This window comes from Phocoena phocoena, chromosome 19, assembly GCF_963924675.1.
Source record: "Phocoena phocoena chromosome 19, mPhoPho1.1, whole genome shotgun sequence".
Lineage (NCBI taxonomy): Eukaryota > Metazoa > Chordata > Mammalia > Artiodactyla > Phocoenidae > Phocoena > Phocoena phocoena.
In genome coordinates this window covers 29,626,365-29,653,862 of record NC_089237.1, presented here as the reverse complement: position 1 = coordinate 29,653,862, position 27,498 = coordinate 29,626,365, and the positions used below count along the sequence as shown (strand labels likewise).

The 27,498-nt window shown below is 36.8% G+C and overlaps 1 protein-coding gene across 3 annotated transcripts in view; it reads right to left on the bottom strand.

Annotated features, from left to right (window-relative positions):
* The window catches only part of TRIM37 (tripartite motif containing 37), a 114,806-nt gene that overhangs the window by 59,828 nt on the left and 27,480 nt on the right, over positions 1 to 27,498 (bottom strand). For 2 of the 3 annotated variants that reach the window (XM_065896411.1, XM_065896413.1), the window contains exons 9-12: positions 23,786 to 23,910; positions 18,128 to 18,178; positions 16,986 to 17,067; positions 10,226 to 10,302 (exon numbers count right to left, since the gene is read on the bottom strand). In XM_065896411.1, coding sequence (XP_065752483.1) covers positions 10,226 to 10,302; positions 16,986 to 17,067; positions 18,128 to 18,178; positions 23,786 to 23,910 — 335 coding nt within the window. The remainder of the gene's footprint in view (positions 1 to 10,225; positions 10,303 to 16,985; positions 17,068 to 18,127; positions 18,179 to 23,785; positions 23,911 to 27,498) is intronic. The other variant, XM_065896412.1, reaches the window with a different exon arrangement.

Here is a 27,498-nt window from a genome sequence, read left to right as displayed (position 1 = left end):
GAACAACAAAGCCTGATGACAGCCCATCTCTTTACATATGGTTAACTGAATATTTTAAACCCACTTGAGATTTACCGCTCTGGAAAGAAAGATTTTTTGCAAAATATTACTGCTCATTGACAATGCACCTAGTCACCCAAGCGCTCTGATGGAGACGTACAAGGTTAACGCTGTTTTCATGCCTGCTAACACACATCCATTCTGCAGCCCACAGATCAAGGAGTAATTCAGACTTTCAAGTCTTAGTATTTAAGAAATATATTTCGTAAGGCAATAGCTGCCGTAGACAGTGATTGCTCTGATGGATCTGGGCAAAGTAAATTGAAAACCTGCTGCAAAGTATTCACCATTCTAGATGCCATTAAGATCATTCATGATTTGTGGGAAGAGGTCAAAATATCAACATTAAGGAGACTTTGAAAGAACTTGATTCCAAACCTCACAGATGACTTTGAGTAGTTCAAGAATTCAGTGGAGGAAGTAACCGCAGATATTGTAAAAATAGCAAGAGAATGAGAATCAGAAGTAGAGCCTGAAGATGTGACTGAATTGCTACAATCTCATGATAAAACTTTAATGGATAAGGAGTTGCTTTTTATGGATAAGCAAAACAAACAAACAAACAAAACAACAGGGTTTCTTGAGATGGAATCTACTTCCAGGTGAAGATGCTGTAAAGATTGTTGAAATGACAGCAAAGGATTTAGAATATTACATCAACTTAGTTGATAAAGCAGAGTCAGGGTTTGAGAGGATTGAATCCAAATCTGAAAGAAGTTCTACTGTGGGTAAAATACTATCAAACAGCATTTCATGCTACAGAGAAATCATTCATGAAAGGACGAGTCAATCAATGCAGCAAACTTTACTGTTGTCTTGTTTAAAGAAATTGCTATACCCACCCCAGACTTCAGCAACAACCACCCTGATCAGTCAGCAGCCATCAAACACTGAGGCAAGACCCTCCACCAGCAAAAAGATTATGACTCAGTGGTGGTTAGCATTTTAGAGCAATGAAGTATTTTTAAATTAAGGTATGTACATTTTTTTTCAGACATACAGCTAGTGCACACTTAATAGACTGTAGTATAGTTTAAACATACTTTTATATGCACCAAAAAAGCAAAATATTCATGTAACCTGCTTTATTGTGGTGGTCTGGAACCAAACCTGCAATATCTTAAAGTATGCCTATATATAGGAAATAAATTAATCAAGAGACAAGAAGAGAACCAAGATTAATGGTAGCAACAGGGTTATGAACAAAATCCTATAATCACTAAACTTTTTATAATTCTGCCTAAGATCAACCACCTTCCCAATCACAAGGGCTGATTTCAGGAAATAAAACAGAGCTTGGTGGTTAAGAACAAAGAATACAGAGAAAGAAAAAATGTTAAAAAGACTGTACCTTAACAATGCTGAACTCGAGTGAATAACTTAGCTATGGTATTTCCACCTGTGAAATGGGAGTGATTAAATAGCATTTAACAGCTCACGAGGTGGTAGTAAAGCAAAATGAGTTATACAAGGCACAGTGCATAGCACAAAGTATATATTCAGCAGAGGTGAGCTGTTATAATAACAATACAGGTAAGTCCACTGATTCAGAACACACAGGAGATTTGGAACAGAGCTATGACTGAAACATACTTACAACTCAGAGGCCAGAATCCTTTCCATATTACTAGCATTATTCGTAGTTTGACTCACCAGTCATGGCAAGAATATTCTGCACTAAAGTTAGTCTATGTCACAAGTTGTGTCACTGGGGGTCAGTTCCCATGATCCTTTCAGTGATCCAAAAAGTCAAAACTATCGTCGTGATAACGCTAAGATGTTATTTGCCTTTTTCGCAGTGTTTGACGTTTGCACTAACGGTGCAAAAGCAACGGTAGTTAAAATGTACCAGTAATCATTATATTCACTGCTACACACTTTCAGATGGGAAAAAAATTTTTCAATGTCTCTCAAGAATGTCTTTGGGCTTCCCTGGTGGCGCAGTGGTTGAGAGTCCACCTGCCGATGCAGGGGACACGTGTTCGTGCCCCGGTCCGGGAGGATCCCACATGCCGCGGAGCGGCTGGGCACGTGAGCCATGGCCGCTGAGCCTGCACTCCGAACGGGAGAGGCCACAACAGTGAGAGGCCCGCATACCACCAAAAAAAAAAAAAGAATCCACCTGCCAATGCAGGGGACACAGGTTCGAGCCCTGGTCCGGGAAGATCTCACATGCCGTGGAGCAACTAAGCCCATGCCCCACAACTACTGAGCCTGCGCTCTAGAGCCCGTGAGCCACAACTACTGAACTCGTGTGCCACAACTACTGAAACTCGCACGCCTAGAGCCCGTGCTCCGCAACAAGAGAAGCCACCACAATGAGAAGCCCATGCACCTCAACAAAGAGCAGCTCTGCTCGCCGCAACTAGAGAAACCCCATGCACGGCAATGAAGACCCAACATAGCCAAAAATAAATAAATAAAATAAAGTTTTTTAGAAAAAGAATGTCTTTGAAGAAGTAGTAAAAATGATAGATGTTATTAAACCTCAATGCTTGGTGTCACAAATGGGAAATATACATAAAGTACTTATGCTGCATTGTGATATGCAATGGTTGCCTTGGAAAAATCACTTTGTTCAGCTGAGTTCCAAGATCATCAGTCACTTTTTTTGTGAAACCTCAAATTCAGAGAACTGACAAACAATGGTTATTTGGTTGTGGATACCAAGCAGACATTTTCTGTGCCAAAACAACTAAGGAAATGAACTGTCAATGTTTGTTGCCAATGATAAAACACACTTTCAAGTGAAAAAACATAATCCTGGAAAATTTGTATGTACCGCATGAGCTTAAAAGCTTTCCAATACTTCAAGACTTTCGTTGTGAAAACGGTGATATCCATGAATGTGACTGATACTGCATAATGAAATGTGTCAACACTACTTAGTAAGTTGTTATTTTCCAAATGATTATTCCATGTTGTTACAAAATCATGCATGAGTAAAAGATCCATGCAAAGTATAAGACAGACCAATGACATTTTACCAATGAGTAAAACAGCTTTAATGAAGTGTAACTGAAATGTATAATTTGGTAAGTTTCACACATTTACATATACCCATAAAACCATCCCCATTATGACAATCAAGATACTAAACATATCCATCATCCCCAAAGTTTCCTCTGCCTTTTGTAATTCTTCCCTCTTACCTTCTCCCTCCACCTTCCACCCAACCTTAGCCCAGCCTGTCTGATCTCTAAGCAACCGCACACCTGCATTCTGTCACTATAGATTAGTTTGCATTTTTCTAGAGGTTTATATAAGTGGAATCATATATATCTGCTCGTTTTTATCTGGCTGCTTTCACTAAGAATAATTAATTTAAAAGTCATTCCTAGGGATTTCCCTGGTGGTGGGTAAGACTGCGTGCTTCCAAGGCAGGGGGCCTGGGTTTGATCCCTGGTCGGGGAACTAGATCCCACAGGCATGCTGCAACCAGGAGTCTGCATGCTACGACTAAAAGATCCTATAACTAAGACCTGGCGCAGCCAAAATAAATAAGTAAATATTAAAAGAAATAAAAAAAATAAGTCATTCTCATTGTTGCACGTATCAACCGTTCATTACTTTTTATTGCTGAGCGTTATTCCACTGTATAGACATAACACAATTTGCTTATCTAGTCATCTGTTGGTGGCAATTAGGGTTTATTTTATTTGGCTATTCCAAATAAAGTTACCATGAACATTTCTGGAAGTCTCTGAATGGACATCTAGTTCCTTTTCTCTGGGGTGAATATCTAGGAGCCGTTTAGCTGAGTCACACAGTAAGTGTATGTTTAACTTTTTTTTTTTTTTTTGCGGTACGCGGGCCTCTCACTGTTTTGGCCTCTCCCGTTGCAGAGCACAGGCTCTGGACGCACAGGCTCAGCGGCCATGGCTCACGGGCCCAGCCGCTCGGCAGCATGTGGGATCTTCCCGGACCGGGGCACGAACCCGTGTCCCCTGAATCGGCAGGCGGACTCTCAACCACTGCGCCACCAGGGAAGCCCATATGTCTAACTTTTTAACAAATCACCAAATGGTTTACAAAAGTGGTTGTATCATTTTACATTCCCACCAGAAACATATAAGACTTCAAATTTCTCTATATTCTTGCCAACACGTGGTATGATCTCTGTAATTAGAGCCACTCTAATAGGACACAGTGGTATTGTAGATAAATTTCTTTTTTTTTTAATTTACTATTTTTTTAAATTTTTCTTTATTTTATTTATTTGCTTTTGGCTGCGCTGGGTCTTCGTTGCTGCGTGTAGGCCTTCTCTAGTTGTGGAGAGTGGGGGCTACTCTTCGTTGCGGTGCATGGGCTTCTCATTGCAGTGGCTTCTCTTTGTTGCAGAGCATGGGCTCTAGGAGCGTGGGCTTCAGTAGCTGTGGCTCGCGGGCTCTAGAGTGCAGGCTCAGTAGTTATGGTGCACGGGCTTGGATGCTCCGTGGCATGTGGGATCCTCCTGAACCAGGGATCGAACCCATGACCCGTGCATTGGCAGGCAGATTCTTAACTACTGCACCACCAGGGAAGTCCTGTAGATAAATTTCTGTTTCCCTAATGACTTATACTATTAAACATCTTACACAGGATTATTTTGCCATCCATAAATCTTCTTTAGTGGGGTGTCTGACAAACTATTTGCCCTTACTGAAAAGAGACCTTGTTTATTTTTTTATTGTTGAATTTCAAATTCCTTATATATTCTTGATACAAATCCACATAATTTGAAGAAGAGAACTTTACAATTCTCAAGATGCCTAATTTACAAATGTGTTTCTTTATGGATTGTGTTTTTCCATTGTAACTGAACTATCATTGCCCAACCCAAAGGAAAATTTTCTCCTATGTTGTGTCCAGTAAGTTTTATTGATTTAGGACTTAAATCTAGGTCTATGATCAATTTTCAGTAAGTTTAAGTATATAGTGTGAGGTATGGATCCAAGTTCAATTTTTTTGCATATGTATAGCCAAATGTTCAAGAACAATTTGTTGGAAAGACTACACTTTCCCCATAGCACTGTTTTTGCATCTTTGTCAAAAAATAGTTTCCTAATGAATGTGTGTTTATTTCTAGAATCATAGTACAGGTATCCCCCATTTTTGAACATTCTCTTTATGCCACTTAACTTTTACAAAAGAACCTACACTAGTACCTGTTTTTGCTAACCAAAATAAATCTGAAGAGAAATTTTGTTTTTACAAAAAAAGCTGAAAAGTGAAAACAGCATTCAGTGCTTATTTTGTAGAAAGCCATTATAGAGGCATGCTCCAAGCAGCAAGAGCGGCACCGCCAAGCTCCTTCCCTGGGAATCATACCCAGCATCTCAGTATCAAGCCGCCATAGCTTTCAACTGTGTCTGTGAGTATCTATGCTTCGCCCTGATCTATTTTGTGCATCCAATAGCAAGATATGTCCTAAGGTAATTGTTCCTTCAGTTTATGCCATTTCAGCCTACGAAAGGTTTCACAGGACCGCTCTCCTTTTGGACAGTGGAAGAAATCTGTATATTCCATTCTTCATCTGTCTATTCTTATGCTAATACTATGTTGTATTATGCTGATGCTGTGGCCTTATTATAAATCTTAGTCATATAGTATTAGCCCTCAAATTTTGTTGTCCTTTTGATTTCAATGATTTTCTCTACAGCATTTGTTTATTTCACTGCACTCTTTGATCTTTGTTATGTCCTTTCTTCTGTTTACTTTCCATTTAACTTCTTCTTTCTAGTTTATTAAAGTAGACATTGACATCACTGATTTAAGGTCTTTCTGCTTTTCACTTACGTAGGCATTTAATGCTATAAATTTCCCCCTACCTACTGCTTTAGCAGCATTCTACAAATTCTGGTATGTTGTGTTTTCATTTTAATTCAGTTTAAAACACTTAAAAAGAAACTCTCATAATCTCCTCTTTGATCCAGGGGTTATTTAGAAGTGTGTTATTTAACTTTAAAATACATCGGATTTTCAAAATATCTGTTACTAACATCTAAATTAACTCCATTATGGTAAAAAAACAATCTGAATGATTTGAATACTTATGAATTTATTGAGACATGTTCTGTGTTCCAGAATATGGTCTTTCTTGGTAAATATTCTGTGCACACGTAAGAATAATTTGTATTCTGCTACTGTTGGATCACATGGTCTATAAATGTCAATCAGGTCAGGTTGGTTGACAGTGCTATTCAAATGTACTATAACTGTGATGATTTCTGCCTACCTGTTATATCAACTGAGAGATTAGTTTTTGTCTATTTCTCCTTATACTTCTATCAGTTTTTGTTTCATGTATTTTGAAGATCTGTTATCAGGGTATAAACAGAAAATGTTTATAGTCGTTATATGTCTTCTTCATTAACTGATCCTTTTACCACTATGAAATAAAGTTCTTTATCTCTGGTAATATGCTTTTCTTTGAAATCTACTTTGATATTAAAACAACAGTTCCAACTTGGTTTTGATTAGTACTAGTATGGTATATCTTTACATTTAAAGTATGTTTCTTGGGGTTAGCATACACTTGAGTTTTGCTTTTTTAGGCAATCTGACAATCTCTGCCTTTTAATTGGGGTGTGTAGACCATTTATAGTACCACGTCTTGGTATCTGTCCCATCTGTTTTTTGTTACCTGTTATCTTTTCCTGCCTTCCTTAAGATTAGGATTTGTTTCAATTTTATCCCCTTTGTTGCTTTATAAACTAAATGTCTTTGTCATTTTAGCAGTGGCTTTATAGTTTATAGTTGTGGGAGGCTGAACAGTGTCCCCAAGATATCAATATCCTAATCCCTGGAATGTGTGAATGGGAATATACAGTTGTGATAAAGCCAAGGATCCTGAGATGAGGGGACTATCCTGGAACATCCATGTGGACCCAGAATGTAACCATGAGTGTCACTGTAAGAGAAAAGAAGAGGAAGATTTGACAGACACAAAAAAAGATAAGGCCATGTGACCAAAGGCAGAGACAGGAGTGACATGGTCACAAGCCCAGAAATGCTGGCAGCGAGCAGAAGCTGAAGGGGGCAAGAAATGGATCTCCCTTAGTGTCTCTGGAGCTAGTACAACCCTGCTGAAACCTCGATTTTGCCCTAGCAATAGTTTTTGGATTTCTGGCCTCCAAAACTGTGAGGGAAATTTTTCCTATTGTTTTAAGCTGCCAAATTTGTGGTAATTTGTTATAGCAGGCAACAGAAATAGGATAGTACGTATGTTTAACTTATCACAGTCTAGCTTTCATTGTTATTATAACACTTCACATATACTGTCAGAATCTTACATTATACTTCCACGCTCTACTCTTTTGGCCTTTATACAGCTGTTGTTATCATGTATTTTGCTTCTACATAGGTTAAAAATCCCAAAATACAATGTTATAATTTTTGATTAAACAATTATCATTTAAAATTACTTTGCTAACAGAAAATAAATTTTATTTAACCAGGCAATTTCCATTTCTGATGCTCTTCATTTCTTTGTTTAGATTCAGAGGTCCAACTGATATTATTTCCCTTCTATCTGTAGCATGCACTTTAACATTTCTTATAGTCCAGGCCTGAAAATGTCTTAGCTTCACTATATTTTTTAAGATATATTTTTGCTGATTATAGAATTCTAGGTTAATATTTCTTTCTTTCAATCCTTTAAAAATGTTGCTGTATTATCATTTCACTTGTACTGTTTCCAGTGAGAAACCTGATTTCACCCTTATCTTTGTGCCTCTAAATATAACATCTTTTTTTTCACTGTCAGTTTAAGATTTTTTTATCACTGGCTTTGAGCAATTTGATTATCATGTGCTTTGGTGTTTTCTTCATGTTTCATGTGCTTGTAGTTCACTGAACTTCCTCGATCCATGGATTTAATGCTTTCATCAAGTTCAGAAAGTATTTACTTTTTTCTTCCCATCCCCTCCTTTGAGGACTCCAGATATCTGTACATTAAGCTACTTCAAGCTGTTTTTCAGTTTAGGAATTCATTTTTCTATGTTCATATTTTGAATAGTTTCTACTGCTAATGCCTTCAAGTTCATTAATCTTTTCTTCTGCAATGTTTAATCTGTTGTTCATGCCATCCAGTGTATTTTTCATTTCAAATATAGTTCATTCTCAAGAAATTCAATTTGGGTCTTTTATATCTTCCATATCTCTATTTAACTTCTGAACAAATGGAGTGGTTATAAAAACTGTCTTAAATATTCTCTCGTAATTCTCATATGAGAATCCAGTTGTCTTTTTTTAAGCCATACAAAGATTTCCAAAAACACAAACAGTAAAATTTTTCTCATCAAATATTATTTTGCTTTAGAGAAAGTTACTATTCATTGAAATGTTATTTATGTTAATATGCAATAGGTTATAAGTGAATTAATTTTTAAAATTTGTTTCAATTTCTAATTCAGAAAATACCAATAGATATAACCCACATTAAAAAAAACAAAAAAAAAAACAGTTCTTTCTCAATTTAAATTAACTGATTACTCTCCTCAGTATTGGTTATATCTTCCTGCCCCTTTGCATGCCAATTAATCTTTGACTGAACAACAGACATTGTCAACTTAACTTTGTTGGGTGCTGGATATTTTTGTAATCTTATAAATTTTCTTGCGCTCTGCTCTGGGATGTAGTTAGGTTACTTGGAAACAATTTGATCCTTTCAGGTCTTGCCTTTATTTGTTAGATGGGTCTGGAGCAGTGTCCAGTCTAGGACTAACTGTTCCCCACTAGCGAGGCAAAAATTTCCTGAGTACTTCACCTAGTGTCCCATGGATTACAAGTTTCTCCACTATAGCGGTAGGAACTGACACAGTTACTGGCACCAGGCACCACTCCCTCTAATCCTTTCAAATGGTTATTCTCCCAACCTCAGGTAGGTTTCTTCACATGCATGCCCTACTCAGTACTCTGCTGATACTTGAAGAGAACTCTCTACAAGTCTCTGGAGTTCTTTGTGCAGCTCTCTCCTCTGGTGTTCTGTCCACTGCACTCTGGGTGCGCTGGTCTTCCTAGACACTCAGCACTGTCTCCTCAACTCAAGGAGTCAGCCAGACTCTTGCAGTGTGCCTCCACGTGTTACAGCCTGAAAACTTTCTCAAGGTTAAGCGAGGCAATCATAGATCTGATTTATTTATTTACTGTCTCTAGGGATTGTTTTCATTTGTTGTCTCATGTCCAGTGTCTAGGAAATGTTATTTTTCTTTTCAGTTGTTGCAGAAGAAACGGTTACTTCCATTACTCCATCATAACTGGAAGCAGACATCTCATACCAAACCAAAGGATTTTAATGTAACACAGTGAAATAAATTCACTGATATGGTTCCAGATTTCATATTGCAAATTACATTTAAGAAACAACCACTTGTTCAATTTGGGGGTAAAATCAAAGATAATTCACAGTTATCTAAAACTGCTTTTTAAAGTGTTCCTCCCTAACAAAAAGATTAATGGTTGTCAGGGACTGGGTGGGGAGGGGAAAGGGAAGTGACTGCTAATGAGTACAGGGTCGCTTTGTGGGGTGATGAAATGTTCTGAAATTAGATATTGGTGATAGCTGTAGAATTCAGTGACTATACTAAAATCTACTGAATTGTACACTTATTTATAAGGTGAATTTTATGTGAATTGTATCTCATATAAAAAAAACTTTTCCCAACTACATATGAAATCCAAAATCCCTGAGGCCAGATTTTATACATATACTTCAACCAAAACAACGTATTACAGTAAATTGAAAAGCCATACATTAAGAGATTTTTTTTAAAAACACAAAACAATAAGTTTTCTCACCAAGTATTATTTTGCCTTAGAAAAAGTTATTCAAGAAAATATTATTTATGTTAATATGTAATAGGTTTATTATTACTTTAAACTGAATTAATAAAAACTTAAAATTTTTTCTGTTTCAATTTCTAATTCAGAAAATATCAATAGATAAAACCCACATAAAGAAACACTCTTTGGGATTCCCAGTAAAATTTAATAAGAGTATAAAGAGTCCTGAGGCCATATAATTTGAGAACTGTCAGTCTATGCCATCATACTATTCCCGGGATTCCATACTAGTATACATCTTAACAGACATAATGTAGTAATTAACAAAAGTAGTTAATAAAAAATGCTAAGAAGGTATGTAAACACACACTAAAGTTTGTTACTTAATTGCATGTCTTACTTGGAAGTTTCTGGCAAGCCAGCTGAGAGTTCCAGAAACACAGATAAGTAGTAACCACGAACAACTCCATTTCCATCCTTAAAAAAAAAAGAAAAAGATGTTATACAAACTCCAGATCAATTTAAATGTAAAAATTTAAGCCACAATGAAACAAACAAAATACAGATATCTGGATGCCAAAGTAGTTTTAAGCTTAAAAACAATAAGAGATAATAAAAAGACCAAGAGGTCTGAATCTATAACAATTTAAAACTTTTGCAATTAAAAAAAATATGAAAGCATACAAACTAAAGAAAGCATCAACTACTATGAAAAGAGTTAAGAGTTTTAACACATACAGTATTAATAATGAGCCTCCAAGAAAAATCAAAACCCCAAAGAAAAACGCCAAAAAAAGAAAAGCCTCAATTTCACTAGGAATGAGACAAAAAAAAAAAAAAAGATATATAAGATCAAAAGAGAGTAAAATAGAAAAAAAACACACTTGATTGATGTTGAAAGTAATTAAATATAATTTCTATGTTGTTTTTTTTTTTGCGGTATGTGGGCCTCTCACTGTTGTGGCCTCTCCCGTTGCGGAGCACGGGCTCTGGACGCGCAGGCTCAGTGGCCATGTCTCATGGGCCCAGCCGCTCCGCGGCATGTGGGATCTTCCCGGACCGGGGCACGAACCCACAATGTCTATGTTTTATATGTTAGGATTCCACATAAGATTCTGTCTGGAGATTGAAAAGCTGTTTAAATTTCTGTTACAGAGATTTTTATGAGTACAATTATTCCCCTCTGTATTTCTCCAGTACTGTGTGAGAAGATTATATTTGTTATAACTATGTGTATAAAGATCTGTTTCCCCAACTAGACTGTGAGGGCTGAGGGCAGGAATATGTCTATAGAGGGGTACATGTACTTCTTAACCCCTTCATTTCTAGGCTACTTTGCTCCAAAAGGTCCTGAGGCAGCTTTCAGGGTTTGACATGGTAATCACTCAATAAATATCACGAATAAATCAATCATCACTTAAGTGAAAAAAGCTGGACACAAAAGATTATATGTTATATAATCCTACTATATGAAATTCTGGAAAAGCAAAACTATAGTAACAAAAACAGATCAGTGGTTGCAGAGAGGCCAGGAAAGGAGAAAAAAGGATTATGTGAAAAGGATAAATTACATAACTTCTGAGGGTGATAAAAGTCATGATTGTGACAATGATTATACAACTATATATATTTGTGAAAACTTGCTAAAATTAGTGAATATTACTGAACATAAATTATATAGCAAATTACACTGGTTTTTAAAAATCAACCAATATCCTTGTTCAAATAGCTGGGGGTTTTTTTCTTCTTTTAAATTATGCTCCTAAAACGATTTCTCTGGAATGAAATCAATTAATAAAAGATAATGAACATTTTTCACTCCTAATTTTAACAGATAATAAGATTAGAAATTTCTTTGACTTAATTTTTATCATAATCTTTTTATTTTTAAAATAAATTTATTTATTTATTTATTTTCGGCTACGTTGGGTCTGTGTTGCTGTGCGCAGGCTTTCTCTAGTTGCGGCGAGTGGGGGCCACTCTTCATTGCGGTGCACAGGCTTCTCATTGCAGTGGCTTCTCGTTGCGGAGCATGGGCTCTAGGCGCATGGGCTAGTATTTGTGGCACGAGGGCCTCAGTAGTTGTGGCACACGGGCTTAGTTGCTCCGTGGCATGTGGGATCTTCCCGGACCAGGGCTCAAACCCGTGTCCCCTGCACTGTCAAGCAGATTCTTAACCACTGCGCCATCAGGGAAGCCCTATCATAATCTTAAGGAACAAAATTTTTACTACTTTTATTGACATGCCATCTGTACCTCTAACAAAATACTAGCTTTAAGAATTTTCTTTTCTTTTCTTTCTTTATTTATTTTTGGCTGCGTTGGGTCTTCGTTGCTGCATGTGGGCTTTCTCTAGTTGTGGCGAGCAGGGGCTACTCTTTGTTGCAGTGTGCAGGCTTCTCATTGTGGTGGCTTCTCTTGCTGTGGAGCACGGGCTCTAGGCGCACGGGCTTCAGTAGCTGTGGCAGGCGGGCTCAGTAGTTGTGGTGCATGGGCTCTGGAGCACAGGCTCAGTAGTTATGCCGCACGGGCTTAATTGCTCCACGGCATGTGGGATCTTCCCGGACGAGGGCTTGAACCCATGTCCCCTGCATTGGCAGGTGGATTCTTAACCACTGCACCACCAGGGAAGTCCCTAGCTTTAAGAATTTCAATAGGCAGAGGATTCTGGGAAGACTGCCAAAATGGCAGCATAGTTTTTACAACTCTCTAAATCCAAACATAAAACAAAACAAAACAAAACTGAACAACAAAACCAAAAGCTCACAAACAACATTTATAACAAAATTAAATGACAGGTTATCTCCACAACCCCCAAAACACAAGCAGGTAAAGACATACCAATTATAACCACAAAGACCTGCATGATATCAACAGTGTGGGAGAAAGGAAAGAGAAGCAATGGGACATCTAATGGACCCGAAAGAAGGAAAACCACAAAATGGACAAAAGTTAGTCACTGAAAAGCATCACAAGCCACATATGACAGCTGAAACTGAAGAGTTGCTCAATATAATACCAACTGAGTATAAGGGGGCCTAACATAAAAAAGTCTGAAAACTAAATGCAGTCGAGTCACTCTAAACTCTTAAAAACGAATATGCACGGCCTTTTATGACAGGTCCAAAGACTGCAAAGGAAATGCTAGGAGGAAAATAAAAGATAAACAGCATAGAAATAATACAAACAAAGGAAGGAAAAGGTCCAGATGAGAAGGGGAGAAGAACGAGGAAATCTCTCAGAAAGCAAGGCACCAGATTTCTGATTGTTATCACACTGGCTGGCTATCCACATGCAAAAGAATGATGTTGGACCCCTACATCATAAAAAAATTAATTCAAAATAGATCAAAGATCTAAATATAAGTCCTAAAACTATAAAACCTTAGAAGAAAACATAGGGGAAAAGCTCCATGACATTGGAGTTGGTAAGGATTTCCTGGATATGAAACCAAAAGCAAAAATAGACAAACTGGACAACAACAAAATTAAGAACTTCTGTGCAAAGGACACAATCAACAGAGTAAAAAGAAACCTTACAGAATAGGAGAAAATACATGTAAATCAGGTATCTAATAAGGGGGTCAATATCCAGAATATAAAAACTCCTACAACACGACAAAAAACTTGATTAAAAAATGGGCAAAGGACTTGAATACACATTTCTCTAAACAGGATATACAAATGGCCATGAATAAGCACATAAAAAGATGCTCAACAACATTAATCATTAGGGAAGTGCAAATCAAAACCACAATGAATTACCTCACACCCATCAGGATGGCTACTATCTAAGAAACAGAAAACAAAAAGTATTGACAAAGATATGGAAAAACTGGAACCCTTGTGCATTGTTGGTGGGAATGTAAAATGGTGCAACCACTGTAGATAACAATATGGTTCCTCAAAAAACTAAAAACAGAATTACCGTATGATCCAGCAATAGTATTTCTGGGCATATATCTGAAAGAATCAAAAGCAGGATATTGAAGAGATATTTGCACACCCATGTTCACAGCAGCATTAGTCACTATAGCCAACAGGTAGAAACAACCCAAGTGTCCACTGACAGATGAACGAATAAACAAAATGTGGTATATACATACAACGGAATATTATTCAGTCTTAAAAAGGAAGGAAATCCTGACACACGCTACAAAGCGGAGGAACCTTACAAACATTATGCTAAGTAAAAGAAGCCAGTAACAAGAAGATGTTACTGTGTTACGATTCCACATATATGAAGATTCTAGAGTAGTCAAATTCATAGAGAAAGTAGAATGGTGGTTGCCAGGGGCTGAGGAGAGGGGGAAATGGGGAATTACTGTTTAACGGGCAGAGAGCTTCAGTTTTGCAAGTAGAAAGAGTTCTGGAAGTTGGTTACAAAACAATGTAAATATACTTAACAATACTAAATGTACACTTAGAAATGATAAAAATGGTAAATTTTATGTTATGCATCACTTACCAAGATTAAAAAAAGAGGAAATAAAGAAAATAACATCCCTACAGACAATGAAAGCACCCTAGAAAAACATACTCAAAGATCAAAATTGTAACCATTTCAGAAGAACCTAATAGACACTAAGAAAATAATATGACGGCCCACAGGAAGAAAAGAAAAAATAAGAAAATAATATGATATGAAAGAATAACACAAATCAGTATTAGAAAAACTCAGAAACCAGGTAATAGGACTAAGGAAAGAGAAATAAAAGGAAAAGTTATGTAAGAAATAAAGACTGAACTAAAAGGAACACAAGAGCAAATCAGCACAACAGTTTATATCTCTCAAAAAATAAGTGAACAAAAGAAAATTTTAAAAATTAAAAAGAAATGAAGAAAAAGCTGAGAAGTTCAGAGAAAAAGTGGTAAATATTGAAGACAGGCAAGGAAGATGCAAAATGAAGATAATACAAGTCCCAAGAGAGAAAACCAAAGACAGAAACAAAGTAAGTATTTAAAACTATAATTCAGGAAACGTTTTCTTTAAAAAGTCTAAAACTACATATTGAAAGAGCCCAGCATGTAACTGAGAATACTGACCGAGAACAACCAAAACATATAGTAGTAAATTATGTAACTTAAAAAAAGAATTAGATTATTTGGGCATCCAGACAATATTAGCAAATGCCTTTTAAGGATCAGTTTATCATCAGACTTTACCAAAAGAAAATGGAATTGAATATTTAAGATACCCAGTGAAAGAAAACATGAGCCAAGAATTCTGCATCCAGCAATACTGGCTTTAGCTTATAAAGGATACAAACTATTTTCAACACACAAAAATTCAGGAAATATTGCTTTCATTAGCCCTTCCAGTAGAATTTACTAGAGAACAAGCTTTGAACACCCTAACTGTTGTCCAGACATGGCACAGTGAAATGTGGAGAGTATATTTCCAAATAAAATTTTAAACATTTCTCAGTAATCAAATCAGTGATGGAATTAGAGTTCCCCTTCTGAGATTTTTGTGTTTGTAAGGTGAAATAAGGCAAATAAGTGATTGATTATGAGATTATAATTCTATCATTTCCTATGGCTTCAAAAAGTAGGATTCCTAGAATAGAAGAAAGGAGATACAGGTATAATGTAAAGAGATTATGTTTAAAAAACTCTTTAATCCTTAATTTGAATTGTAAACATGAGCATTAACTCAGGAGTTATTTTATCTCTAAAAAATACATACATACATATGACACCCTGATATTCTACAATTATATAGCAATTGTAAAGTGTTCATAAATATTTTTTCTCTATTAAGATCACCGGAGTTTTTCCACTTCAATTTTAAGCACACTCCTACCCAGTTTTTCTCAAAGTATGGTCTTTGGGCTAAAAACAAACAAATAAAACTTCTAAAATGTATAACACCAAGAATGAACTAGGACTTTGGGTGATAATGTGTCAATGTAAATTCATCAAGTGCAAAAAATGTACCACTCTGGCACAGGGCATGTTGATAGTGGCGGAGGCTGTGCACGTGCAGGGGCAGAGGGTGCGAATAGAGCTCTCTGTACTTTCCACTCAATTTTGCTGTTAACCTAAAACTGCTCTAAAAAATAGAGTCTATTAGATAAATTTTTAAATACACACATACATACATATTAATCCCTCCCCCTTCCCAAACCCCCACATACATTTGCCTATGTAATTCCCTAGTTCTGTTCATGAAGAAAGCCTAGAAACAGTGACTAACCTGGTAGAAATGAGCACCCTTAACGCCCAGTTTGGTCTTGAAATACAATTTTCCCACTAAAAGAAATCAGGGCTTTTTGGATAAAATGACCAATTTCAGGTACAGAGTAGGAAATGTACAAGATGAGACTAGAACATCTTGCCACGGAAGAGGACAAGAAAGCTAACTACTAGCATCACTACTAGACTATTAGGGTCAGAGCAAAGTGACACAGAAGCCAACTTAAAGAGACTAAATATGTATAAATCCATGAGTTCATAATGATATTTTTTTTAAAAAACCTAGTTAATTACTTTCAGAGAATAAGGAAAATCACTAAGTAACAGGAAAGAGTCTTGCCTATTCTATATGAACTGTAATACTGGATAACCAAACAATAGGTAAAGGTAAGCATCTCTATATAAAAGCATTACACGTAATAAGCAAAAAAGAAACAAAATGAGAATCACTATTCTGCAACTTCCAGTGAATTAACAGATGTAGGCAATGCGCATCAATATGACAAAAAGATATGCAACTAGATATGATGTGATAAAAGCACACACTACTGCTTATATTCTTGCCATAGGAATTGACTATGCAGCTCATCATACCACTGGGTCCAGCTGCCAACATGCAGCAAATCTACAGGTCAAAGAAACATACTGGAATGCACCATGAGTATGCAGTCAACACACATGTGTTTCTGATGACCATCTGTAAATGTATTTTTTTAAATGATTTTTAAAATAAGAATTTTAAACATTTCTTCTAAATGTTAGTGAAATAAGGTTCAGTAATATGCCAGTGGTTACACTGTTTATATTTAAGCCATTTTTTTCACAGGTTTAGCAACATATCCTATAAAGAAAATTGTCATTACTTTAATTCCTTTCTCCACTAAAAAAGTGAACCAGTGTACTATCGAACCCTAAAAGAAAGATCTTGGTTTCAAAATTTATTAGAAATAATGAAAAACTTACTGGGTAAACTTTTAACCTCCAACAAAGTCCTGAAACTTGAAGAGGTGGACTGTAAACAGGATCTGCTCTCTGACGCAAAGTACTAAAGTAAAAGAAAACCAACTGAATCCCAAGATCAAAACTGTTGGGAAATAGCAAACAGGCAAAAACAAAACCCAACCACTTCATGTTACTTATTTGAAGTCCTGGACCAGTAAATGAAGGTGACTGAAGAAGTCAAAATTTCACTGTATAAATTTATGTATACTAACATTCTGAAATAAAAGAAACTTTAATGATACAGAAATATTCAGCAGTAAGTTTCAGGTTAAAAAAAAAAAACCCTCAAAATTTTGTCATTTAAGGGAAAAGAAAAATATAACTAAGTGCCTTGAATCTAATTACCACTTCAACAGTCTTCCACCGTTAAAGGAAAAAAAAAAAGTTTCTTCCTCACATCCCCGCAGTATAATTATCCTTTTTTAATATGGAAAAAAAATGTGGGGTAATCCTCGGTTTATATTTTAGCCACAAAATTATCCCATAAGAAAAAACAAATTAAATGGGGAGTGGTATACGTTCTCAGTTTGGCCTTAGTTTGATGGTATCACCTCTTGGGATTTTCTCTTCCCAAGGCAAGACCCTTTTATATTCTTCATTCCCCACTTCCATGCTGCCCTTTAAGACAAGTCCCTTAGGACCTTTGTGTTTTAATATCTTGGCTTCTAATCTTAGAGAAAAAGCTGTAAAAGCCAACAAACTTAGCATGCAAGTTACAAAGCTTACAAATTTCTTACAATAATACCCTCCCATCCACAATTTCTTACTTCCCACCACTCTTATTTCTGAGGATGGGTAGGAGGGCTCATTGATCTCTATCATCCCATTCACCTTACCTTACTAGCAAAGGCTAAGTAGACCCTCTTCTTTAAAAAAAAAAAAAAAAAGTTCCATTCCCCACCCTACAGGAGCAATCCATCTAGAAGATATAAAACAATCCAGACAAATGACCTCTATGTATCTAATACAAAACTTGTTTCTTCGAAGACTACACACTGAGTGACAAAGTTCATTAGGTCTGTATGCTACCCAGGAACGACACCTACCTAGCTCTTACTTACGTACACATACAAAAAAACACTAAAGTTGTCAAAAACTCTTACCTGAAATTCTCTAGAACAAAAGTAGCTGAATCATAAGATGGTACCAATTCACTAAAAAGAAACAAAAGAGAAAAAAATTATTTGGCTTATACAAGTTTAACATTTCATTTAATTAAGAAACAAAGTCAGACTTCCCTGGTGGTGCAGTGGTTAACAATCTGCCTCCCAATGCAAGAGACACGGGTTCGATCCCTGGTCGGGGAAGATCCCACATGCCAGGGAGCAACTAAGCCTATGAGACACAACTACTGAAGCCCGCGTGCCCTAGAGCCTGCGCAGCAACTACTGAGCCCACGCACCGCAACTACTGAAGCCCACGTGCTGCAACTACTGAAGCCCGCGCTCCTAGAGCCCATGCTCCGCAACGAGAAGCCCGCTACCGCAACGAAGAGTAGCCCCCACTTGCCACAACTAGAGAAAGCCCTCATTCAGCAATGAAGACCCAAGGCAGCCCCCCAAAATAAATAAATCTTAATTTAAAAAAAAGAAACAAAGTTAAGTCTCTAACATCTTACAAATTTTATTAAACTAAAATAAGGCCTTAAGAAATATTTTTAAAACTTTATTAAACATTAAATCAAATGAGTTCATAAAACCATCAAAAGCTGACATCAAAGGTTTGCAATTAAATTGGAGACTCAACAAATACTTTATAATATAGCTTTTTTAAAAAAAGGCAATATATGATTAAGTATTAAAATAACTATAAGAGATATTTAAAAACTAATATGGAAATGGGAAAAGAAAGAAATTAGGTGCTTAGGCTGGACACCTGAAATAGAAAACATATAAACTATTTTAAAAAATCAAAAGAAACAACAAAAGGATAAGATATTACAATAAATCCCCAAACTTCCTTCTTCGGAACAAATTATGAGGAATATTGACAGACCCTAAATACTTTGAGACTATTTACTAGCAAATAAATCTATACAATTTTATAGGATAAGAATACATAATCACATAGGGGTCAAGCAGGATAAGCACATTAACAGTTTCATGGCAAGGCAAGATTACCTAGGGAACTTTAGTTCCATACAGTCTTCTCCAAAGAGAACTAAACTACATCCATAGAACTAAACTACATCTTCAAAGAGAACTAAACTACACCCACAGCACGCTAATAGTCTCTAGCACTGTCATTAGAACACCTCAAAAGTCAGAGATAGTAAAACATTTATGATAAAGACACTTATCATACATAGTGTTGTAATACAGTATAATATATTTAATATATAAAATTATAAATTTACCAAAAAGATAAACTGCAAGCCATTTCACCACATATTCAGCTATATTTTCTAAAGTTCAATTCATGAAAATGTGTTATTACCAAAATAAGACATAAAATGCATCTAAAGCATTTTCACAGGGTGACAGTACCTGAGAAATTAGTGGTTTGCCAGTGAAAATATAGTATACATTATTAAAAATACATCAGTCTTATTTTATGGTTAAGTATATGTAGCTAAACAGCTCACATCTTTTTCACAAGTAGATGTGGTTTGCCTTGCAACTGTTAACTGTAGAGCTATTATCCAATTGTCAAGCACCCCTAACCATAGCCCTAGGCAGTAGTTACCTTTTCTCACATTCCTCATTCTTAGATCCTTTTGTCTGGTTAATCCTTACAATTCCTTCAGATAACAAATTAGAAGTCACATACCTTTGGAGGTCTGCTCTAACTTCTCCCCACTGATATGCTCTCTTAGCATTCAATATACACAAAACTCCAATTATCAGAACCAATGCAATTAATGCCTGGGAAGCCTTCCTGGAACCAAAAACCTAATCAGAGCTCCAAGGAATCTCTCCAGGATAGTCTTCAAATTTGGTCAAGTTATAATATGCTTTTGGCTATAATTTTGTGCAACTTCCAACTGCACAAACGTCGTTCAGTTCTCCCACTAAACATCTTTCAAAATGTCTATAGACATTATGCAGGCAATCCCCAGTTGCCTGCTGATCTTCATACTGTTTCTTCTACCATGTCCTTAATACTCGGTGTGATATATTTCCTTTGTTATTGTTTTTGTTCTAAGACCAGAATATCACTGTCCTATTTTTAATCAGCTCTTGGGGGTCAAAGAGCTCACCAAGACACAAAATAAACAGAAGATGAAGAGGACATGTTTAACTTAGAACAGCGAGATAGAAAGCTTACAAGTTAAAGCATACAGGTAGCTAAAGCTTACTAACCAAGAGGGTACAGTATGGCTCTCACTTGCTGAGAATAAATGTTAACATTCAGAGCACAGAAAACAATTATCAATCCTACTATGACATACTCCTACATATGTATAATTTTTTAGCCAAAACTTTTCAGATACAAATAACATTATAATAAATTAGTGCTATGGGGAAACATTAAAACAGGATACATATACTTCCCCTATCACCAGTCATCACATTTTATTTTATTACTGCTTCAATCACCTATCTTTTTCACTAAATCATAATATGAGGAAAGAAGAACTCTCTATTGTGCTCTCTACTTGTACCTGGCACGTGCCTGGTACATAGCTGGCATTCAAATATTCACTGAATGAATGGATATTTACAAATATTTGCTGGAAAATTCTTGTAATTTGGTAGAAGTATTTACTCAAAATTTCTTTTGCATTCTTTACATATATACACAAAGCCACAAAGACCACCAAGCCACCTACTTCTATCAATTCTACCATCCTTAAGTATTTATTAACATCTCCACATTATGCTCACTTGTTCAGAGGTTATCTATAATCATACTGGTGTTACCACTCTGTGTCTGCAAATAAGGCACAGCTTTATGTTCTCAAACTTTTATTTCTATACCTCTTCTACTCTGGTCTTTATGATGACTGGATTCATCTCACGATGATGTCAGTGAAGCTTCACGGAATATGGAGAGGCTAGCCTCAAAACATCTCTAGCCCACTATTCTGAAAAATACTGATTTGCAAATCTTTAGACCAGAGACTTCATCATGACTTAAGGGATGAATAGAAGAAAAACAGGATAAGTATCCGTTGTTCCCTTGAGAAAACAGACTGGTCAGCTACATAAAAACTGGTTTTCCATCCCAACTTGACCACTCTCCCAGAAACCAAAACTCTTTATGGACTGAGAACTGTACTTTTCTGCTATTTAAGTCCTCCCTGAGAGACTTAAATGCCCCAACAATACAGCCCTTCAAATTCTGGTTGAAATGATTTCTCTGCTGACTTCCAAATATAGCAGCTCTTATCACATCCCCATATTTTTGTTCTTGTATACATATCCTATTCTCATCTGCCTAATGAAATTCTAAGTATCTTTCAAGGTCTTCCATAATTCCTTTCTAGGCTATGAAGTCGTCTTTACCACAGCAGTCTACCCTGACTTCTCAGAATTTCTGATGTAACTAAGTAACAAATTCAATTTTAATATACAATTATCTACCATTTCATGTGGAATATATATCCAGTAAGATTACTTCCTCTTCCATGGCTCCTATGCAGGACTTACAACAGTGCTGAGCACATAGATGACCTTTAATAAATAACATTACTTTGTTTAATGACCTTTTATTCACCATTGTGGCTCTATCACAAATCATCAACCGATGGAATATAAGGTACTCAGTTCCATGATCTCAAAGCTTAGAAACAATCACCACTGCTTTGAACATCTAAACTTTGGTCTGTAACTTAATGTCCATAAATGCTAGCCTTTCTTTCTTCTTTTTACATATGTATGTATGTATGTATGTTTTTATTTATTTAATAATAAATAAAAAAAGACTGCATTGGGTCTTCCTTACTTCACGCAGGCTTTCTCTAGTTGCCACAAGCGGGGGCTACTCTTCATTGCGGTACACAGTCTTCTCATTGCAGTGGCTTCTCCTGTTGTGGAGCGTGGGCTCTAGGTGCACGGGCTTCAGTAGTTGTGGCTCCCAAGCTCAGTGGTTGTGGTGCACAGGCTTAGTTGCTCCGCGGCACGTGGGATCTTCCCGGACCAGGGCTCGAACCCGTGTCCTCTGCACTGGCAGGCAGATTCTTAACCACTGCACCACCAGGGAAGCCCCTAGCCTTTCTTATTTGGCCTCTTTTCTTTGCTGATCAATGAATCAACAGATGGAACACCTGCTTCCTCTATACTGCAAATCATAAACTAAGTTTCTAGTAAAAATTACAGTTAAGTTATAAGGCAAGTTTTCCAATAAGACAGTAAGGTTTACTAGAGAGGGAGAGGGCCCTAAGGTGACCCTTTCCCAGGGAAATCTCCTTAATTATCAGAGTTTTATTTTTTGGTGGTTTTTTCTTTATTGATGTGCCTCCTACCTCCCCCATCCCAACCCCAGTTTCAGTCCCTTCCATCTATACCCAAAAAAGAAGGTAGTGAAAGGAAGGTATTACTGGGGCTCTGAGTCCCTTGTGCAATTAGAAAGGAAAAAGAAATCAAAATAGGGACTTCCCTGGTGGCGCAGTGGTTAAGAATCGGCCTGCCAATGCAGGGGACATGATTTGAGCCCTGGTCTGGGAAGATCCCACATGCCGTGGAGCAACTAAGCCCGTGCACCACAACTACTGAGCCTGCGTTCTAGAGCCCATGAGCCACAACTACTGAGCCCACGTGCCATGACGACTGAAGCCCGCACACCTAGAGCCCAAGCTCCACAAGAGAAGCTTACCACAATGAGAAGCCCACGCACTACAACGAAGAGTAGTCCCCGCTCGCTGCAATTAGAGAAAGCCCGCACGCAGCAAGGAAGACCCAACACAGCCCCCAAAAATAGTAATAATAAATAAATTTTAAAAAAAAAGAAATCAAAATAATCACTGGATGTGACAGAGACTGACACTCAAGAAGTCAAGCAGAGGGACTTCCCTGGTGGTCCAATGGCTAAGACTCCTCACTCCCAATGCAGGGTGTCCAGGTTTGTTCCCTGGTCAGGGAACTAGACCCCACATGCCGCAACTGAAGATCCCACATGCCACAACGAAGATCCCACGTGCGGCAACTAAGACCTGGCGCAGTCAAATAAATAAATAAATATTTTTTTTAAAAAAAGAAGTCAAGCAGAGTTGCTTGCCTGATAACCTGTTGCAAGTAGTATCAGTATAGGAGTTTACCTCTATCAATGGTACCCAAACTCTACTGCAGAGTTACTTGAGGTGCTCAAGATTCATTTTCTAGATACCACCTCCAAAGACTGTCAGGGAACAGGCCTGAGAATTTTCATTTTGGAACAACACTCCTGCTGGCTCTGATACAGGAGATCCATGTACCCTATTCTGAATTGTAAAACCCTTATCTTCATATATGGTATTTATATCAAAACTCGTTTCATTCCACTGATGACGGATAGAGTAATTCAGAAAAGGTATCTTCAAAACTGAAATGGCTTACCACACTATCAAAGAGGCAGCCTTGGACTATTAATGAATATCCTTAGTTGACTCAAATCTATTTAACAAGAGCAAATACCCAGCCCTTTTATTAATATTCAGTGCTTGAATAAAATATAAATATTGTATCTGGCTTGTTAATTCACAAAGAAATGAAGACTTACCTTATTGGTCAACGAGAACTACCTGAGTTCTAGTTGTTAGCAATAGCTTTCTTTTGAAACAGGTATATGCATTTGCACATAAACTTCAAAAGAAAATAAAGTAAAAAGAAAATGTGTCATACCTGGTAAAGTCTGGTGGAACAGGAGTGGTAACAAAGGACGCCATGGGCTTTCGATGAACTTGCTGAAACATCATGAGGATCTCTGAGCTCTTAGATATCAACTCACTCTTACTACAAGATCGCAACTGTTTGAGGAAAAGAACTGTCTGAATAAAAAAATTACTATGCATTGGCACCCCCAAAATCCTTAATAAAGAAGGAAAATGGAAAGTATTCTTGTTATATACTGAAAAAACTGAGATAAAGAAAAATATTGGGTTGGCTAAAAGTTTTGTTCGGTTTTTTCTGTAAGCTGGCTGTAGTAGCACTTGGTTGTCTTTAACTTCATTCAAAAGTTTTGTTAGATTGTATATGACAGCTGTCATATTAGGGTGCATTTAAAGAAAGACTTCTCAAAATTGGTGAATTTTTGTGTAGCCATTTTAACACTGAAGATGGAAGAAAAAAAGCAACATTTTCGGCATATTATGCTTTATTATTTCAAGAAAGGTAAAAACGCAACCAAAATGAAAAAAAAAGATTTGTGCAGCAAATGGAGAAGGTGTTGTGACTGACTGAACATGTCAAAAGTGTTTTGCAAAGTTTCGTGCTAGAGGTTTCTCGCTGGACAATGCTCCACAGTCGGGTAGACAAGTTGAAGTTGATAGCAGTCAAATTGAGACATTAATTGAGAACAATTGACGTTATACCATGCGGGAGATGGCCGACATACTCAAAATATCCAAATCAAGTGTTGAAAATCCTTTGCAACAGCTTGGTTACGTTCATTGCTTTGATGTTTGGGTTCCACGTAAGTGAAAAAAACCTTGACCGTATTTCCGCACGCGATTCTCTACTTAAACGTAATGAAAATATTCCGTTTTTAAAACAAGTTATGACAGGGCTTCCCTGGTGGCGCAGTGGTTGAGTCCGCCTGCCGATGCAGGGGACACGGGTTCGTGCCCCGGTCCGGGAAGATCCCACATGCCGCGGAGCGGCTGGGCCCGTGAGCCATGGCCGCTAAGCCTGCGCGTCCGGAGCCTGTGCTCCGCAACGGGAGAGGCCACAACAGTGAGAGGCCTGTGTACCGCAAAAACACAAACAAAACAAAACAAAAAAACAAGTTATGACAGGCGATGAAAAGTGGATACTGAACAATAACGTGGACCAGAACAGATCATGGGGCGAGCAAAATGAACCACCACCAACCACACCAAAGGCCGGTCTTCATCCAAAGAAGGTGATGCTGTGTATATGGTGGGACTGGCAGGGAGTCCTCTATTATGAGCTCCTTCCGGAAAACCAAACAATTAATTCCAACAAGTACTGCTCCCAATCAGACCAACTGAAAGCAGCACTCGACAAAAAGCGTCAACAGAAAACGCATAATATTCCATCAGGACAACGCAAGTCCGCATGTTTCTTTGATGACCAGGCAAAAACTGTTACAGCTTGGCTGGGACGTTCTGATTCATCTGCTGTATTCAACAGACACTGCACCTTCAGATTTCCACGTATTTAGGTCTTTACAAAATTCTTTTAATGGAAAAAATTTCAATTCCCTGGAAAACTGCAAAAGGTACCTGGAACAGTTCTTTGCTCAAAAAGATAAAAAGTTTTCAGAAGACGGAATTATGAAGTTGTCTGAAAAATGGCAGAAGGTAGTGGAACAAAAGGGTGAGTACGTTGTTCAATAAAGTTCTAGGTGAAAATGAAAAATGTGTCTTTTATTTTTACTTAAAAACCGAAGGCACTTTTTGGCCAACACAATAGCTTCTTTCAAAGTGGGTTTGAAAGTTAAGAATCTAGGTTTATTAATTTCCATTATAACAGTAAAGTTATTGAGTAAATGTATCTGATTTTAATGTATTTTTCTCTCATTGTATATTAGCATAAATCCAATTCTAAGCAACTACAAATGTATTTTAGACTGGTACAGTGAAGCCATTATGTATATAAATGAACAAACCCCTAAAAGTCAACGACCTTCAAACAAGGATTTCTCAAATTGCACTCCAGGGAACAGAGAAATGTTACGACCTAACACACAGAAAAAAGTCTTAACCTCTATCAATCTAGGAAACATTAAGTTATACCAAAGGTAAAAAGTGAGAAATCCAACTTTAGCAAAATAAGCATGGTAGTTAAAAGACTACTGATTTTGTACTCAAGACAACCAGTTTGAAGTCCTAGTCCTGCCACACACCAATTATGTGGCTCAGAGTCTGTTAATGTGTAAAACTGGAATAATATCTACCACTGCTTGCTTTGCTGGTTTGTTAGATCAAGCATGAAGCTGTATGTGAGACAGCTTTGTAAACTGCTATGGGCTGAATCGTGTCCCTACCCCAAACTCATTTGTTCCAGTCCCAACCACCAGTACCTCATAGTGTAACTATATTTGGAGATAAGCCCTTCAGAGGACAAAACGAGAAGGCAGCCATCTGCAGCCGGAGAGAGAGGTCTCAGGAAAAACCAAACTGCCAGTACCTTGATCTTGGACTACCAGCCTCCAGAACACTGAGAAAATAAATTTCTGTTGTTTAAGCCTCTTAGCCTGTGGTGTTTTGTTACGGAAGCCCTAACAAACTAATACATTATCAAGTGCCATACAAATGATATTCATAAAACCCACTACAACTGGGTTTATGTCTTTTAAAAGATAGTTGCTTATAGCTCACCAAGAATAACGATATAACATAACTGGTATCATATAAATACCAAGATTTATAGCTTTCATTCAAATATTTATTGAATGCATACTATGTGTATCCCTCCTTGACCTTATTTCCTCCAAAGGTAGACTTTTAAATAGATACCTTTAATAAAGTTAAGGTAGTTCCTTTTACTCTTAGTTTGCTGAATAATTTGGCCATGAATGAGGATCAAATATAATTGAATGTTATTTTAAAAATTAATATTATTCTATTCATTTCTACTTATATGTTCATGTACTTCTGCCCTTTAAACTCTTGAGTTACAATCAAGAGATTTTTCTGATAATGAAACATTCCTTTCATTCCTTTGATTAACCCTACCAAGTCTTGCTTTCTTGTTTTGTTTTAGTAAGTATCCTACTAATTTTGATTTGTCAGTATTTTAAGATTATGGTATTTATGTTTATAATAGAGTTGGGCTTTAATTTCGTTTTCTTACAGTGTTCTTATGCTGACTCGTTATTAACATTACATCAATCTCAAAGACTGAGATGTTAGCTTTGGTACATTTTGTATTCTTTTAGGAAAAAAAGTGTTTATGATAGATAACAGATATTTAAAGATCTGGTAAAATTTTTCCATTAGTCTGGATCTGATGTTTTTTGATGTCTTTTGACTATATACTTCCAATATAATTTATGTAATGTTTCTTAGTTTAAATTATACTCTTTCTTAAGTCATTTTTGGTAATTACAATTTCCTGGAAAACTATCTTCTTCATGTAGATTCTACCTGAATAAAGTTGCTCATTTTTGTAAAGCACATAGAATAGTGCCTGGTATATAGTAAATGCTATATCCATACTTACTTTGTAAAATATTTTTATTATTTAAATTTCTACTGTATTTGTAGTCATGTCCCATTTTTCTTCCCAATATACTGTTGGACATTTTCTTCATTTTTCCTAATCAACCTTGTCAGAGTATCTTCTATTAAATTAATTTATTCAAAGATCCAATACTGGGTATGTTGATCCTCTCAACTATTTCATGGCACTCTCTTGTTATTTCATCACTG